The sequence below is a fragment of the Musa acuminata genome, chromosome BXJ2-11, assembly GCF_036884655.1.
Source record: "Musa acuminata AAA Group cultivar baxijiao chromosome BXJ2-11, Cavendish_Baxijiao_AAA, whole genome shotgun sequence".
Lineage (NCBI taxonomy): Eukaryota > Viridiplantae > Streptophyta > Magnoliopsida > Zingiberales > Musaceae > Musa > Musa acuminata.
Window position 1 is genome coordinate 884,677 of NC_088348.1, and position 18,688 is coordinate 903,364.

Sequence of the window (18,688 nt, forward strand, 5' to 3'; positions counted from 1 at the left end):
GGCCGAGGTCGGAAGGGGGATTTCTTGACTCAACCTCTCCGAAGCTCAAATCGGTATTGAGTGGAGTTAGAGAGAGTTGAGGTGTTCGAAGTCTGACCCCTGATGTTAGTCAAGAGATCGACTCGTAGTATACCTACAAGGATGATTTGGTCGTACGATGTCAATTAACTGTGATCGATTTAAGTTTCTGTGCGAGTGTTGTCAACCTGTACGGATTGACGCCGTGCAACGTCGCCTTGAGCTTTCCAGGATGACTATACTGTGATGATGTCGTTTCGTACGGAGGAAGCGACGAGCTTGAAGTTCCACGCTCGTATTGTCGTGTCTGTTTGCTTGGGTCCACGTAGATGATACCAAAATGTGTCATATTAGACGTAATACACCATATCAACCCTAAGGCTATGTGTTGACCCTAACGTGGCTGCTGACTATCACCATGAGAGTGGTACCAGAATATGCCCTATCGGGTAGCAAGATAAATGTTACACCTCGAGTTATAAATGGTTTTGGAATTGCATCTTTGTACACCTAAAACTAATTGCAACAGGAATCGACATATGTAAGCGGATCATCAAGAATTAAGAAAAAGAAAATTTGTCTTCTGTGCATGACTCCACATACTGTTTTTTATCATTATAATATTTGGATAAACAAACATTTTGATGCACTTGCTGTACACTTTGGTTACACCTTTTCCTATTCCCTCGATACCTATCAGCTGAGCTGTGAGCTCCACAGGTTTGACCCCAGAAAATGATGATCGGGAGGCCATCAATGCCTGTCCACCAAATTCTACCTAATTACGATACCTCACTATTATGTCATGCTTCTAATTCCTCACATGGTAATCGAGCTGATGACCACAATCCAACAGAGCCATCAACCATCCAAAACGATTGCACCTCCAAATCTAAGTTTGAATATGTAAAATCTAATATATATATATACACATTGGAAGGGATAGATATGTAACTCCCCCCTATTTTGGTTTTGGTAGCCACGTTACATTTCTAACTGGGCGTCTATAAATGACAACTTGAGAAGTCAGTGGAGACCCCAAAGGGCAGCAAGCCAAAGGACGGCTCTCAAGGCAGGCATCGACATCTCTTCACGCCTCTACTGCAAACCCATGGCTATGGCTTTCAAGATGGTAATCATACCCGCATCATCGACGGCCAGGCTGTTCTTCTTTTGTTCTTTCTTTTCCCTGACGACGATGGTGTTTGTTGACGGATGTGAAGCTACAATGATTGATTTGGGCGGTTTGTGACAGGCGACGGAGGGGATGCGGGTGAAGCAGGAGTGCCTGAGCTCGTTCATGGAGATGAAGTGGAAGAAAGCGAGCAGGTACGTGGTGTACAAGATCGACGAGAAGTCGAGGGAGGTGATGGTGGACAAGGTGGGCAGGCCCGGCGACGGCTACGAAGGCCTCGCCGCCTCCCTCCCCCTCGACGACTGCCGCTACGCCGTCTTCGATTTCGACTTCGTCACCGTCGACAATTGCCAAAAGAGCAAGATCTTCTTCATCACTTGGTCTCTTCCTCCTCTTCTCTCTCTCTCTCTCTCTCTCTCTCTCTCTCTCTAATCAATCATACGAGATATCTTTTCAACTGAATAGAAATAATACTACTACAAGAAATCTATGTCTTTAAGATCATGAATTCTACCTTCTCTGTCATTGTTGTCTGATAACCACCATTCAGATGATGCTAAGGTACAAACAAATCTGTCGTAGCCGTCTCCATAAATCAGTAGAGTTAGTGACTCCTTTTTCCTCTTTATTCGAAAGATAAAAAGTTGGTTTTGTGCTCACTTTTTTGCCAACCAATTCTAAAAGTAAAGAGAGTCCACCACCATCAACTTTAGTTACTTGGTGCTCAAGTCTGCCATAGACATCACTTTTTCTCATTGAGAAACCCAAGGATTCTTTGAATGGCTTCCCAAAAGTCTTCACTCGTTATTCTTGGGTCACTCTTGCAATACATCCTTTTCCAAGTCATACGTGGAGTTTTAGACTTGGCACCTTTCGATGGTGATGGGCAGACACCAAATCGAAAGAATCGTGCATGCCTGCCTTTCTTGGTGGAGCGAGTTGGGGAGGACGGGTTGGATGTTGTTGGTGTGTGAAGTAAAAGGAAGTGTGCTCCTGCTGTTGCAGGTCCCCAACGGCGTCAAGGATTAGATCGAAGATCCTGTACGCCACCTCAAAGCAGGGGCTGAGAAGGCTGCTGGAAGGGATCCACTACGAGGTGCAAGCCACCGATGCCGCGGAGATGGGGCTTGATGTGATCAAAGAGAGGGCCAAATGAGGAGCTGCTGCGGCTGCTGGCTGTGAATGAATGGCCTTCACGACTGCCCACATCACATCACATCACTTGTTGTTGATGTACGTGCTATTAATTAATAATATATGTATCGCATAACCAAGACTGACTTGGATGCTTAACAAAGAGAAGCAGGGAGGAGGGAGGGATGGTAGTATGTCTTTTACCACCCCCCCACCCCATTCTTCTTTACCACTCACTGCTCTCGATCTACTCGTTAAGTAGTAGTACTACTTGTGAGAGACTAATGTTGTGTTTTAGCAGTCGAAGCACCTTTTTTTTTTTTGTTTCAAAAGAGAATCATAATGCATATCGAATAAAACGGAACTTGGAATAACTAACACAAATATTAATGTGCTATATTTTTTACCAGCAGCGCTCTGATAGTAAAAACTTCCATTAATACAAAGTTACTTGTGCAACTAAGATGTTTTGATTCATCACTAAGACAATAATTACGATTGCTAAGAGCACTAAACATTTGGAAAAAGAAATATTTCCTTGCATGCTAAAAAAGCAAATGATCGTTGCATCTACTGATCGATATGACCAGCAGACACCGTGTACCATTATCTAGAACAGATAATGCATTTTAACCAGGCAACTTATAAGCAACATAAGAATAAGTTAGTAAAATGACTTCTGAGCCTTTAAACCGTAAAATTCTTCAAATGATAACAAAGGAGCCTATTATTGTGCAATATGTTTCTTTGTAATAAAAAGAGCACAAACAAATACAAGGACAAAAGGTCACTTGACTAAGTTCGTAGTACCAATTTCATCCCTGTAACTTAAAATGAGCGTAGTTCAGACTTCTTCGAGAAGAAAGAAAGAAAGAAAAAAAAAAAAAAGTTCGCAGCCAAAATAATTCAAAGAGCAGTTTAGATATGTGCTATTGTCCAAAGAAGAAAGTAATGAGATATCACCGTCAGACAGCACCATCTGCCCATGTGTAGAACCTGATATTTGTAACTTTGTATATATGTTTCCCTTTTCTCTTCAATTTTCTTCTTTTTAAATTTTCTCTTGTTTTTTGTACTTTTTTTCTTCGACCTGAGACCAATACTCTCAAATTCTGGCATGGCAAACATTACCCTTTACCTTACAAACCCTTGAGATCATCCCATTTGTGGCTAGTGATTCTCATAATGTATCACTCCTGAATAGACTTCTTCCAGATTTGGTGCGATCTGACTCTGCAAGTCCAATGACTTTCCCAGTATCATCCCGATCGCTATTTACTGCCACTTGTAACTGGTTCCTCAGGTTCCCAGATGCTGATCTACTGAGAAATCGCTCGCCATGATTTGGTACTCTCGTGCTACTCCAAACAGCAGCACCCTCTAGTCCAACAGATTGCAAACGAGCTGCCAGGTTATCAGAATTCAGTGTTGCTGGAGATTGACCAGAAACATTACCTGGTGGCAGAACCCAGTTCATCCAGTCATTACGCTTCCTTACTTTGTCACCCTGCAATACGCATGTGTCAGAAGAGATGAGAAATAGTACCTGCATCTGGATAAGTCCAACATATGCATGCATGAGTGTAAGAGAGAGTAGTAATCTTCACTATTCTTTTTCAGAAGTAAGAACATGAGTAGTAATCTTCACTATTCACCCAGTCCATTGGCCATTCATCTTTCTAAGACAGTGACTCACGAGCATCAAAATTTAAAGGAATGTTCTATAGATATTCACAGCTTGCACATCATTCATCTTTCTAATAGCATTACAAAAGCTAGATGCAATATTTTAATTGAAGTCACAGAAGGTACCTGTACTTCCACTACAGTTGATAACCGCAATGTATCCAATATGAAGTCTACGCTGGTTGTTAATTGCCTCACCTGCAAAACATTGTAAGAGAAATTTCAGCAGCAAATGAAAGAAGGTTTAAAAAACCAGAAAATTTAAAAGAAATTCCATGCTGCATGAAAATATTTCAGCAGCAAAAAGAAAGAAGATTTAAAAGACCAGAAGCCAAAGGAACAAATCTAAACCATATCAAAAATCCAAAAAATAACTAATTCTTAATTACCAAACTAATAGCCTTGGTATCACTGCTCTTCAAGAACTGATAATACATCAATGTCTTCCCAAAATCATTTAAAGGTCCATCGAAATGACAATTTTAGCTAAAAACATCAGATGGATTCCAAACAGGTCATCATCATCATTCTTCATAATGAAGCTGAAATTAGAAAACCATGTGATCTATACCAATTTTCCGATTATACAACTTTGGTCGATCATGAAAGAACTTGCATCATGGAACAGAAAGGTTGTCGACAGGTTATCATATTAAGATTCATTAGAATACCTAGAGAATCTAAGATGATATATTAGGAGGATTCACAGAATCAACATAAAAACAATTTGAAACATTAATGGGAAATGACTTCATATCAATCAGAGCCATTACAAGCCTTCATCATCACCATTCCTAGCATACAATTCATAGATCACATAAACCAACTGTATCATGAAATAACTTAACTATTAACAAGGACGGGGAAGAGAAACTTGGCACAAATGAACTTGGTCACTTGTGACAACTTCGATAGCCAGGAAAAAGAAATCAATGTGAACCCCCAATCCAATATATGTTACATACAAGTACAACAACCATGGTATATGCCTTTATATTGTAAGCATCAGAGGTGCCTTTCCCATGTAGAATTACCAATCTGAACAGTCAGATAATATCATAAAAACTTCCATGACAGGAATTAAATAACTAATGGCTTGTTATTTGGTCAAATGAAAACATCAAGAACAACCATCACCTGAATAAGTTTCAAAGTATTATCCAAGGAACCTATGCATAAGTATGCTTGCTTCAAGTTCAAATGAAGATTTATCAGTAGTCAATTCGAAGGATACACAAAATCAGTTACTTGAAAATCCAAGAGCCTAATTCAGGTGAGATCTAAATGGTAATCTGGTCAGACATAAAGGGCACTAAAACACAAACAGCCTGAGGCCAGAATGAAAGAATTGTAGTAGCAATTCTAACTTCAGCAGAAGAAGAACATGACAACATTAACAAAACCAGAACTACGAAGAGACCAACAAGCAATTCAAATTAAATGATAAAATACAGGAAAGGATAATCCTTACATATGACTACAAAATACACAACAATTTATGTGTCCTCAAGATAATTATATCCAACAACACAACTTGATCTACCAGTAGTATGTCAAGATGCAGATAATTTGTATAGGGAACAAGTCAAATGAGAATGGGTATTTAGTTCCAAATTTTGAGTGGACCATACAAATTGGCTTTAAGGATGATCCATTGCACTGTAGGATCAAATAGGGGTAGAAGGCTCCAGATAAGACTTCTTCTAGCCTGAAGATTGTACATATTTCAACAGAAGCTCAAGTAGCAGATAGTGAAAAAAGTCGCTTTATCTTCTTTTAGTTATACATATACCGGAATCTTTTAATACAATTGATGTAAAAAAAACGTTTCAATGTACCTTGTCTTACATGGCAGTGGAATTACCATATTCCACATTTTATGATATGTCAGATGTAGCTAAAACAATTCAACTAGTAAGAATAGAAAAGTATATACATATGTTTAGCATCTGGAAAAAAGCAATATACAAGTGAATATACCACACGATAATATAGTACCATATTGCACATAAATATACATATTCACACAGGAATACTTAATCATGTATATAATTAAATATAGTGATCCAAATCAGGCATAACCTAAGCATTTTATGACTTGTTTAATGGTTGCCCATGATAGCACTAGAGGCACAAAAGAATGCCTTGGGGTAGTGACTTGCAGAATAACCTTTTACCATAAGTTGGACGACTGAATTACAAGATGCAATAAGGAGTATTTCAGACTCTGGTTCATGGCCCATCAAACCAATGATTCTCAAATATAGACCTTGAAACCAAACTTAGCTATCACACCATTCTATCTCTCAGAGTAAATGTTAGAGACCCATAAAACACAAGAAAACCAGGAATTACTTTTAAGCATTTAAATTTAACTTACCTGGGAACTGAACTGTATTTTCTCAAAATTTTCTACAATATGAAATAGTAAAGTTTGATCTCAAGATTAAGTCTACAATATAGTTCAACAAACCAACCGAATAGTGGCTTTGGTTGACTTGATTCTGGATTTCGATTGGCTTAGTGAACTGTGAAAATGGAGTATCAAGAGTTGCATTGAATCACCTGGATATCATTCAGACAAGAACACAAGAAATTAAATGAACATTCTACCCAGAAATAGTGTGACATCGACTAATGAGTATTTATTCCTTAATCAACAACTGAGCCTTCTTGACAGGCAATGACTAGATGTTCTATAATTTGTTATCTGAATGACGACTGGTCCTGATCATTAAAAGACAGGCTATCATCTATTTGTCATTACAGATAATGGATCATCAGATCATATACAATCAATTATGTGACTGAACATCTCATGATATCTTTAAGCTTCCATCCACACACTAAAATATCTACCTTTAACTTGTGTTGTAGCATAAAGAATCCTATTGTTCAAGTATTGAATAATAATATCCAAGAGTAAAACTTGATTTTAGAACATATGTTAGCCTCACAACATCCTAAGGAATTGATTGACCAGCCAAAGTTAAGAAAATCAGATAGTATAATGGTGCCAACCATTGTCTTAATCGAATCTTTAAGTGAAGCATAAGGTATAATTTTGACTGAAGGGGTTATCATGCTATCAAGTCCAACAGGCCATATCATATAACTTCAAGTGATTAATGCTATCCAAATGCACACTGATCTTTACACTCTATACAACATTATATGCCTCCTTCAAAACCTGTGGCAAGCCACAATTTAATTTACTTCAAACAGAACATTATATTCTTTGGGAAAAGATACTAAAGCCTGATGACCACAATTCCAGAAGAAAATTTAAACAATCATTCACAGAAGACAGACTAATATCGCCAGGTATAGAAAATACAACTGAAACAGCAACAGAAACAACGCTGTGTTGCAAAACATCATATGATGATGAAAACAAGATATATCCTCAAAGCAAATAACATTATTGATTGTGATAAAAACAAAAGGTGTTTTAGTGTTTTACCTATAAACAATCATGCATTCTGAATTCCCAGTTCTTCAACCAAAATGAGTAAAGTTCAAATACAAGATCATGCTACATGTGAATTAAAAACTCACTCTCTACTCACACAAAATTATTACATAGGCAAATTCAAATGAATATTTTGCATAAACAGGAACCAGCAATAGAGAAAAAAAGAGACATTAGGTATTACTATTATAAGTTAACTCACTCTGTTGAATCCAGCAATCAATGATATTGGAACCCATCCTTTCTCATCCATGTTATTCCTCAAAAAAACATCTCTACACAAATTATCAGAGCTGCAAAAAGTTTAAACAAATCACTAAGTAACCTAAAAAAGACTTTGACTGCATAAAAAATAAAAATAATAATTAAGTTGTGAATGAGTTGTCACCTGAAATAGTAATCTATCTGCTTCAGTAAGCTAGCACACTGTGGATCAATAGCTGGGATGAACATTGCAGAGGGCACTGCCGGATGAGGAACAAAAGGTACACCCTCAGGAGGTGGCTGAGTGGCAACATAAAATATAGGAGAAGACATATCTGAAGGCATATTAAGAACAAGCCCATAACAAATGAATCATACCAGCACTAGAAAAGATAAATTTCAAATCATGTATGACAAACGCAGACCTTACCAGGGAAGACAATTTGATTCCCATAAGGTAGGACTTGAGGAGGAGGGCTGAGGAAGGGGGGTGTTACAGGCGGCGCAGGTGGCCTAAGATAGGGCCGAGCACCACGCTGCTGCATATGGATGTCTCTCCCACCAGCATTCCGACGATATCCTTCATAACCTCCGCGCTCCTGATCGTAGCGGCTGCCAAAGTTGTTGTGATGAGACCCAGCACCACTGCCATTTTTCCACCTCTGGTTGAAACCATAGCTTCTTAGGTGGTCGCCGCCAACATGGGCGTGTGATCCCAAACTACCTCCCGGGGAACTATGGTCCCAATTGGAGGTGTTCTTGGTTGTTTTCCCTCGAGGTGAGATTTCTGGAGGTGCCTGCTTGTCCAAGTTCGCCAGAGGCAAAGGAGATGAAGCTGGTGGTGGCGATGGCAACGCTGCTCCGCCATCAGTAGGTTCACCACTGCCACCATCGCCGCCGCTGCCGCCACGTTTCATTGATTTTTGGCGTGCTGGTGAAGATGGATTCGAGTTTGTCTTTGGCGAAGAAGTCGAGATTGCATGCCCCTAAGCACAATTTGGAACCACAATCATAGATTATTAGGGCATCATGAATAGGTTTAGACTATTTTTATCTGAAACTTATGAATCACCAGAGAGGCAGAGAGCAGTCCATCGGAATGGGGCTTCAAAGCATCGGAGGAGGGCGATCTAGGGCAGGCCTTAGCGGACTCAGAGAGGGCAGGCCAGGAGGCCGCTCCCCCCATCACGGCGGCGCCTGCGTCTATCGAGCCATTGGCCGGCCGCTTCCAGGCCTGTTTCTTCCCTCCGGCGGCTTCTGATGACGGAGGCAGGTCCTCCGGCGGCGGCTTCCGAGGGGACCGATCGGCGGTCTCCTGGGACGGGATCACGACGGCCGGTAGAGGAGGCGGCGGAGAGGAGTGCGAAGGTGGGGTACCGGCGGCAGGAGCATCAGGCTCGCCGCGAACGACGTGGCTCCGAGGGTGGCGGGCGACGCGGCCGGAACGCGGGGACGAGGAGCTCGCCCAGGGATCGGCAGCCGAGGAGGCGGCGGCGGCCATGAAGGGAGAGAAGGGAAGGGAGCTTCGGCGATCAGATGAGAAAGCGAAAGGGTTTCGATTGGGCGCGACGCTCGATGATTCGCAGATATTGTTGTTCTAAAGATTCACCGAGCGATGGAACGATGATACCACGGACAGCACCAAAGAACGGATCGAGAGCGAGAAGACGAAGTCTCTCTCTCTCTCTCTCTTCTCTCTCTTCTTTCTTTAAACCGTACAACAATGGGGACTAAAGGAACCAAAAGAATCTTTTTCATTTTTAATTTCTGTTGATAGTTACTTTCGATTAATTGGTTTAAATAGATTAAATTTTATGATGGTATTAAAATAAATGATGATTTTTTTTCTCCATTCTTTTGTCCATTTGTTGTTGCATACATGTGATCTTATAATTATTCTTTCTAGAACCTCTATTGCAATTATTATAAGATCAAATATTTTTGACAAAAAGGAAAATTATAATGAAACAAAGCCAGTTATGGTTTATGCATGCCCCATAGATAGGCATCCCACATGATGCTACTGATGCATTTAAAACATTGAAAAATAATAAGATGCTTATATTCCAAAACGGTAATAAATTTTGCATTACTGTACTGAATAGTACGTAATGGTATAATAATTATTTCCCAAATACGTAGCATTTTGGTTGGAAACTTCATCTATAGGACTCATGGCATATTCTAGAAGTAGTTTTACTTCGTCAAAATCCCATAAAATCTAATTTGACTTCATATTGTTGAATCTCGGATTTTGATGATGAAGTCAATTGTCATTTGTTATCTAATCTATGTGTTGAGATAAGTGTGCAGGATTAACTACGATGAGAGTAAGACAAGCAGCAGGTGTTGCGCCGGAGTCAAGATCATGATCACGTTGGGAGTTCGAGAGTTCGACGGAAGTTCGGACGGTCGTCGGAGGTTCAGCGAGAACAGATCCGAGAAGTCCAGAAGCTTGCCAAGCGAAGCTCGTCGGAACTCGCCAAGTGGATCGTCGCAAAGTCCAGGAGTATGCCGGATGTCCGCAGAAGGATCACCGAGGGTTTATCGGATGATCGACGGAAGTTCGCCGGAAACTCGCCGGAAGAAGCGATTGACGCATCGGAGCAAAGCTGCAGAAGTTGTCTTAGAGTTAATCGTAGTTAGCACGATGATTAAGCTTGAAAATGAGAGGTGATCCCATTAGCTTAATCTTGGGGCAATTAGGCCCCTGAAAAGATTCAAATTGGGCCGAATGGAGCGAACCATTCGGACCCTGATTGCACCAGGCGGTGCAACCGCCTAGGCCAGGAGGTGCAACCGCCAGGGCTGCGAGGCTGGGCGGTGCAACCGCCCAGAGCTCAATCTTCGAGCTAGACTGGGCGGTGCAACCTCCTCTGTCAAGAGGTAGCACCGCCAGAGCTCAAGTTTCGAGCTCTGCCAGGCGGTGCAACCACCGAGCTCAGTCTTCGAGCTCTGGCAGAGAGGTGCATCAGCCTGAGCTCAGTCTCGAGCTCTGCCAGGTGATGCAACCATCGAGCTCAGTCTTCGAGCTCTGGCAGAGAGGTGCATCAGCCTGAGCTCAGTTTCGAGCTCTGCTAGGTGATGCAACCACCGAGCTCAGACTTCGAGCTCTGCCAGGCGGTGCAACCACCGAGCTCAGTCTTCGAGCTCTGCCAGGCGGTGCAACCATCGAGCTCAGTCTTCGAGCTCTGGCAGAGAGGTGCAATCGCCTGAGCTCAGTCGTCGAGCTCTGCCAGGCGGTGCCACCTCTCCAGTCAAGAGGTGCAACCGCCTGATCCCAGAATTCTGGGATTTGATCGATTTGATCGTTTTGAGCTCCAAATTTGAACTGGGTTGGGGCCTATAAATACCCCACCCATTCAGCACTGAAGAGACACAGATCCACACCGAATTCTTGATCTTTTCAGTGATTCTAAGAGCTCAAATTTGTGTAAAGTCCTAAAGTTCTCCTCCTTCTGTTCTTCAAGTCTTGAGTTGTAAAGAGAGGAGAGAAAGGATCTATAAAGGTTGTCTCCTGAGCCTGTCAAAAGGAGAGAAACTGTAAAAGGGCAGTTAGCCTTCGCCCATTGAAGGAAGGCAGCTAGTTGACGTCGGTGACCTCGTCGGAGGAGGAAGCCAAAAGTGGAGTAGGTCAAGACTGACCGAACCACTCTAAATCTCTGGTTTGCTTTTACCTTGAGCACTTTATCATTACTGCAAACCTCCTACATTGCTACTGCCCTCTGCGCCTTTACGAACGAATTTCTAAGCTCTGATCTTTCAGAATCTGCATTCAAACGTAAATCGTGTTTTCGTACGATCTTCACACTGCAGTTTACGCTTACATTCGGATTCCATTTATAACTGCAAATTGCTTTCGACGTAAAATGCTTTTCAAGGTTCAAAACTGCTTTTAGACGCAAAACTACATTTAGACGTAAAATTACGTTTAGACGTAAAACTGCGTTTAGACGCAAAACTGCGTTTAGACGTAAAACTGCGTTTAGACGCAAAACTGCGTTTAGACGCAAAACTGCGTTTAGACGTAAAACTGCGTTTTGACGTAAAACTGCGTTTGAACGTAAAACTGCGTTTAGACGCAAACTGTGCTTAGACGCAAACTGTGCTTAGACGCAAACTGCGCTTAGACGCAAACTGTGTTTAGACGCAAACTGCGCTTAGACGCAAAACTGCGCTTAGACGCAAACTGCACTGTGATTCTGCTTTTATATCGAAATCACTTTTTATCGGACGAACGCAGCTTTAGCTTTTAAATTGCTGTAAGATTTCCGCTGCACTAATTCACCCCCCCCCCCCTCTTAGTGCTCTCGATCCTAACACATATAACGTCGGCACTAATGTGATTTTGATTGCCAATGTCGGATGCATTAGGTAGGTTAATTTTGGTCATGAGGTGGACATTAGGTAGGTTGAGCAAACCTCACTTGACCAGTCTTCTTCAGTACTGAGTCACCATGATTTATTATGTACGTACAAATGGAGCACCAAAATACGAACTATATAGTTGGCTACTTTTAATTTGATTTGATCAAAATGACGAGAAAACACTTAGTGAGATCAACTCAGTTGAAGTGTTGAACTCTTTAGAATAGATGTTTGTCTGCGACACCTTAGTTTGAATGTTAATCCCATGGACAGAAACAAGTTAAAGAAGCTGAACGAAATCAAGCAGTCGACATGTTTTCAGCATGCAATTTCTTCGATCATTTTCACGCATCACAAAGACGGAAAAAAGGCAAAAAGAAACAACAGTAGGGATATCCACGACAGGAAATAAAATAGCTTTAAGTAGTCTTCAACAAACACTAAAAGATCACATCACCGGATCAACGAGGCTCAAGCTAGTATTTCGAGTTATATCATCATAAATGAGGCTTTAACTACTGGCATCGAGTGCAATTCTACTTGTTACAACCATGAAAACTGACATAATACGACATTGTCCCAATCTCATAATATGACATAATACAGAGGAAGAACCATGCTCAGTGCAAACTAAAAGAAAATAATTACTCCTCTGCAGTCAGAGGCATCATCAAGCACAACTTTAATAAAGGAAATGATGTAATAAATTCAGCATTTTCAAAAGGAATTGACTAGGATCAGTGCAAGACAAAAGCATTTTGAAATAATAAAACAATCTCTTCAAGTAATTCAACTTCCAAAACAGGTGCACCCAAGGCACTTGAATTACTTTCAAGAGAAATGACTAAAAGTCACCATCATCTTCCTCGGCAATATGCTTAGCAAGCTCCTGCTCTTGCTGTTGCCTCTCCCGCCTCTTTTCTTCGCTTTCTTTCTCCTTGTTGGAGTTTGGTGGGAACCTCAGTGCTCTTACAGCTTCATTGTGCATGTTGAGGCAAAAGGCAATCCTGGAATTGAATGCGATTTGAGGTTCAGTGGTTGAGTAGACATTCCCAGTTTCCTTAGACACCATCCATCCATTGGCATGATCGATAATTGCATCTACTGCCCCATCTCTAATGGCTTTGGCTACTATGCTCTCTGCATCAGCCACAGGATTCTCAGAGTCCAATCTCAGTTTTCTAGCTACATCCGCAAGGGAAATCCGAGAGTATGAAATGCTAATGTTGCGGAGTCCAGTCCTTATCACATTGTGGCGTAGTCTGACAATTAGATTGTGGATCCTATCTGAATTGAAAGTTCCAGAAAATTTATCTGCAACAATTCTAAATAGCTCCAAATCTCCAATCCGCACAGCCTAAAACACAAAAGATAAAACTCTCAATAATTAGGCTTGTGAATCAGTAATGTTTCTCAGTCAGCAAATACTCACATTAGTAAGCTCAAAGTATGGTGTTAAAGCCTTCTTCATGCCTTTCTGCATGAAAACAGTTCTTTCAGGAATCTCACCAAGAAGCAATCGAACAATGACAGCCCACTTGTTGCACTGGATTCGAAAGCCACGTGCAGCAACTGGTGCTTTCCGAGCAGCTTGCAGGAGGCTCTCTTTGGCATCCGTGTATTCCAACTGAATGGTTCTTATTTTTCCAAGGTAGAACAGGTAACGACAGAACTGCAGGAAAACCACAGAAAGCATCCACAGTACGATTATGAGTCTAGAATAATAAATGTTGTCATACAAATACATAAATGTCATAAATATTCTCGAAGGAGAATAATATAAACCCAAGAAGGAAAACAATTTGAATGATGGCCAAAGCTGAGAACATTACGTTCTAAGACGTTTTTACCTGCTGATTCGAGTGTGCTTCAAAGCGTGGTGCTTTTGACCTCAGCTTCTCTGCCTGATCGTACAAGTTGTAGTGGAGATAATTGCGAAGTAGAAGGTTGAGGAGGGTTTCCTGCAACCAACTGTTTTGCTTAGAGTGTATGAACTTTCAGAGTATATATCCTGTTGCCAACCAACAAACCTGACCCAACTCATCACGCCGTAAGGTCGCCATCCTATGCAATGCAAGAAGGGTCCTGATGGGAAAAAATGAAGCTATAAACCATCAGCATATTCCAAAACTCTGAACAGCCCTACATATTTCCACCAGATAAGTGTAATTTCATGAGGATATATAAGTTGATTTATACATACCCACGAATTTCAGCAAGATTATTTGTGAGTTCATAGGTGAATGAATAATAGAAGTACAGACGAGCAGCTATAACATCCACAGCTCTTCGGTTCACATTCCTTAAGCGAGCAATGCTAGCAGAAGAACATGCTTTAGCCTGGTCCACATAAGGTTCAAAAAGATCAACAAAAATCATCTATGCAATTTCAACAAGGAATTGAAGGGACCAACGATGCAAAAAAATCACCTCATCATATCTCTTTTGGTCAATCAGAAATATGAGAACAAGCAAGTAACAGTAAATTTCAAGCTCTGGTATAGAATGCTTGGCAGGACCTTGAACTGCTGATGCTGCTGTGTCCAAATCCATTTCATGCTCATCGGTCTTTAAAGAGAAAAAAAAAAAGACAACCTAAATTAGTCAAACTTTCAAGATGCACAAAGTGATCAGTGACCTCTGCCTTGAAGCATCATGAACGAAATCCATGCATAATGAAGAACATCTATCTAGCACAACCTCTATAAAAGGAGATAAAAGCGTATCAATAATTTCTGACAATTTTTTTAATCATTTTCAATATTCTTTACTTTTGAAAGAAATGAAGGTGCTATCTACTTCAATGAAGTAAAAACTTTGCAGATCAAGCATCATTTAACATCACAAACAAATGTCTCCAGAGATCACATTTCCAAATCAACAGTAAGCATTTTCAGAAGTGCAGCTTTGATGTTCATGCATTCAAAGGTTCCTGCAGCTTTAAATAATGTTCATGCACCAAAAAAAGAAGTGCTCTACTGCAGTACAATTATAAGTTTATCATAGTATAATTTGCTTGCTAGAATGCATAAGGATAAGAAACTGCCAAGGTTTAGTTGAAGATGACTTCATTTGTTAATACAACATCTAAGTTGGCGACAAAATTAAAAGGGTTCTTCCTACGAACCAAAACTATGACCAATAGATGTTGAGTAAAGTTTTAACTCAAAAGGGAAATACATAAGACCAAATTTATTTGAATAAAGGTTCAACTCAAGAGACATACTCATTAATGACCTACGGACATTGAATTTAGCCCTGATGAGCAACATATAATGCCAAACATTTTTTTAGAAATAAAAAACAATCAGATTCAACATTATGCAACAGCTAAATAGTGCAGCCCATCATATCTGTAATGCAGCTTTCGTTGCAACTAATACTAACAAGAACAGAAACAATGACAACCTTATAATTTTTATCAAGGCTCATTTAATGCACTCCTCACCAAACTTGTTAACACAAAAACCATAATGCTTAATCACAAGTTAATTATAGTACACATTAAGCCCTTGTAGACCAACTTAAGTATTCTCCCACTTTTGATGTCAGGTACTACAATCTTCAAACAACTTGTCATCCTTGTCAAGGACTAATATAGCCCAGAATCAAATCCCAACATAGTGCACAAGATCCATGATGTGTCTTTAGCCCCATCCACAAGCAACCTTTTGCTACATGGATCCCTCACCATTTCCAAATTTTCAATACTAGACTAGCTCTGATACTATTTGTTAGAACCTAACCTGATAGATAATTGACTCATTAACTTGTTAAGTCTAAACGACCTCAAAGTGATTAAGCTCAAATTAACAGTAATACACTCATCAATCTCTTTTAAATCTTCTTACATGACAATGCAACGAGAGAAATATTAATAGGTCATACATCTGATCTCAAACTTGCTTTCAAGCTTATTATTAAGAAACCATCCAAACAAGGACCTACTGATTGTTTCTTCTCATATTATGTACCCAAGCCATTTTCCCTAGAATTTACATGTTGTATGTCAATTGCCATGCCCAGTTGTCTGCATCATGACAAATTGATATAAAATGATCTAAACATTGTAGCCAAAGTTAAAGGCATCACATAAGAATTAAATTAAAACACAAACATTTTTTAAGGAAAAAACAAAAAGTGGGAATGGTTTGAAATATATATACATATATATATGTTCCAAGTAACTTCCAAATAGTTAAAACAATTTGATGGGAAACACGAGCAAAATAAGTCTAGAGAAAAGTAGACTCAAGCAACAAAATTGGGTTAAAAATGATATCTGTCTCCTGGAAACTAAGAAAAATATACATTGACTTTAAGTGAAAAATAGGTGAAAGAAGGAACATATGAAGGCACCTATCAAGTTGATACATGGCCTAAAAGTGAAATTTGTGGTTCACAATTACTTAATGTTACACACTCAGTATGTCTAACCTTCTGTATCATGGTTTGCTGCAAAATTGAATCAGGATAAGATTTCACATAAACAATATCAAATGGGCTTTCACATAGGAAAATTCTGGTTCTAATGACCAGAATTGTTAAAATAATGATAGAAAATGACCAAATTTGATAGAGTCAGACCAAATCAACTGGTTAAGTGTGAAATTACCTAGAGAAGGCCTATACTGGTTGATGTTTAAAGGGATCAATTCAAATCAACATGGATGGACTTAACAAGATGAAAATTGATGCAGAAGAAGAAAGACTTTTAGATTTAATAATATTAAGCGTAGATTTTTTGTAATAGATCAACTTGAAACCAATCATGATTTCCACCATTAAGGTCATTACCTCTTGAGTCTGAGACCTACTTGGATAATAATAGGCCTTCACACCTGAAAGTCCTATATCAAGATCAGCCTACACAGAACTTGAATTGTGAAACAGTAAACCAGGTATCATGTCTAGTTGGTCAAGTTTTAAGGAATTTGTTCCTCATCAGGTCCAGGTGTTTTCTCCATATTCGGCATTCAAAGGCAATCCACAGCCACATCACACAGGTTCTAGCTGAGAATAGTCCAAATCAACTAAGATTTGCATCGAGTTAGCTATAGTTGGCAACGTCAATGATGTTATGAATTACTAACTATAACTTAAGAACTCTTCTCCATCCAACTTCCAACTTCCAACTTCCAAATCCAAATTACAAGCTCCAAACATCAAGTGTCCTCAATAACCAAAAACCATCCCACTTATTCTACTGTGATATATCATGCACCATTCCATAGCCAACAACCGTTCAGCATTCAACATCCAGTAGAATTTATGTTTTTCATCAAACACTAGCACAAAATCTAGCATGATGCTTCTGATAAATGTCAATGACTGAAAAATGTCATTTTTGCGCCCAATTAGATGTTTTCTGCTAGCATACACAAGCAAAAACCAGTTATCTTACAATCTTAAACAGAATATTTTAACAGCCAAAGTGGATCTCCGCAACCAATACTTCGCTGCAATAATACACTGTAACACGAAGATCATTTATGCAAAGAGTAAAAACCAAGAAAAAATACCTTGGGAAGATAGGAGGAAAGCTTAGCAAGCACCTCGGAGCCTGGGGTGAGGACGTGGCCAAGAAACGCGGATATCACGGATGCCCTGAGCTTTCGGCGGAGCATCATCGTGAGGCGCACCGCACGAACGATCCGGCGCACCTCCTTGGCCTGAGCGCCAGTCTCAATCAGGGATGCGATCTCCTTCAAATCTGAACCCATCTCACACCACAAAATCACAATCTTTTCAGAAAAAAACAAAGAACGCGAACAAACTGCATGGAATTCAATGAAAGATCTCTCTCTCTCTCTCTTTTTATCTTTCCAGTCAGCATTCGCACGTTGTAGAGTAGAAGGGACGGCGGCGGAGGACACGGAAATGGACAGCGCCTGGACCTCCTTCATCTCCACATCGGCAGTCATCTTTCCTCCTTAGGACAGCTTTCAAGAACTGCCAAATATCAGAAAAAGAATAGTAGAAAAAACAAAAGATGAAAGATAGATCAGAGATCAGAGTGACAGAGAAAAGCGCAGAAGCGAAGCGGGATCCATGGACAAGGGATCGGGAGAATCTCACGATAATGTGAAGAGGACGACACTGGGAGCGGAGCTTAGGGTTAGGTCACCGGTCGTTGCTTTCTTCGCAAGGAAATCAAAGTCGGGTATTCTCCCTCTGTCATCTTCGTTATAGATTTACTTGTGCTCTCGAACTATGTTGTGGTCGGTCCAACATCGATCGGGTTAACATGAACGCCCAGCAAAACTTTGGACTCCGGTTTGGTTGGGTTTAACCAGAACAATCAACAGGATATGTTACACGAATCATGAAGCAACAGGTGGTGGGCTGAGATGAGGCCCGAATCTTGAAGCATAACCAAGTCCAGCGGACAATGGTACGCGCTAGAGATAGTTATGTTTCCAATTTTGAAAATCCACCAGAGAGAATCCACACACTAAGATAAGTTACACGAATTATAAAGCGAGTCCGGGAAAGATCCGAACGTTAACGGAACTATTAAGCTCTCCCCAACGGCCCGAGCACTGTTTAATCTCTCCAACCATATCCCCTGGCCGTTGCATCACCTTTCGCTCTCTTCCTCCATTTCGATCTTTTCCTCCCCTCGTCGACCATCCCATGGAGGCCTCCGAGGCTCCTCCTGCGATCAGATC

At 40.4% G+C, this 18,688-nt stretch overlaps 3 protein-coding genes across 6 annotated transcripts; 1 reads left to right on the plus strand and 2 right to left on the minus strand.

Annotated features, from left to right (window-relative positions):
- Nucleotides 1-990: 990 nt before the first annotated feature.
- Nucleotides 991-2,572, plus strand: LOC135627684 (actin-depolymerizing factor 5-like). The gene is made up of 3 exons (XM_065133855.1): nt 991-1,150; nt 1,274-1,533; nt 2,159-2,572. Exons 1-3 carry the CDS (start codon nt 1,130-1,132, stop codon nt 2,307-2,309), a joined length of 432 nt encoding a protein of 143 aa, XP_064989927.1. The 5' UTR covers nt 991-1,129; the 3' UTR covers nt 2,310-2,572.
- Nucleotides 2,573-2,987: 415 nt separating this feature from the next.
- LOC135582624 (la-related protein 1B-like) lies at nt 2,988-9,379 on the minus strand. 3 transcript variants are annotated; one of them, XM_065133854.1, is made up of 7 exons: nt 8,722-9,379; nt 8,080-8,635; nt 7,834-7,984; nt 7,648-7,738; nt 4,100-4,171; nt 3,743-3,794; nt 2,988-3,667 (listed from the first exon to the last, which is right to left on the minus strand). In XM_065133854.1, the coding sequence occupies exons 1-7, from the start codon at nt 9,148-9,150 to the stop codon at nt 3,468-3,470; spliced, it is 1,551 nt and encodes a 516-aa protein (XP_064989926.1). In that variant the 5' UTR covers nt 9,151-9,379; the 3' UTR covers nt 2,988-3,467. The 3 variants fall into 3 exon arrangements, 2 of the variants coding, with proteins under 2 accessions (XP_064989926.1, XP_064989925.1); XR_010492672.1 differs by lacking the exon at nt 2,988-3,667 and adding an exon at nt 6,451-6,538 and having other exon boundaries at nt 3,752-3,794; nt 8,722-9,377; XM_065133853.1 differs by having other exon boundaries at nt 2,988-3,794; nt 8,722-9,378.
- A 3,269-nt stretch (nt 9,380-12,648) lies between these two features.
- Nucleotides 12,649-18,235, minus strand: LOC103970117 (probable 26S proteasome non-ATPase regulatory subunit 3). Of its 2 annotated transcripts, none has more exons than XM_009383765.3 (9): nt 18,096-18,235; nt 17,860-17,969; nt 17,540-17,730; nt 14,448-14,585; nt 14,221-14,357; nt 14,048-14,102; nt 13,868-13,978; nt 13,450-13,689; nt 12,649-13,374 (listed from the first exon to the last, which is right to left on the minus strand). In XM_009383765.3, exons 2-9 carry the CDS (start codon nt 17,939-17,941, stop codon nt 12,862-12,864), a joined length of 1,467 nt encoding a protein of 488 aa, XP_009382040.2. In that variant the 5' UTR covers nt 17,942-17,969; nt 18,096-18,235; the 3' UTR covers nt 12,649-12,861. The 2 variants fall into 2 exon arrangements, with proteins under 2 accessions (XP_009382040.2, XP_009382041.2); XM_009383766.3 differs by having other exon boundaries at nt 17,860-17,959; nt 18,096-18,207.
- Nucleotides 18,236-18,688: the final 453 nt, after the last annotated feature.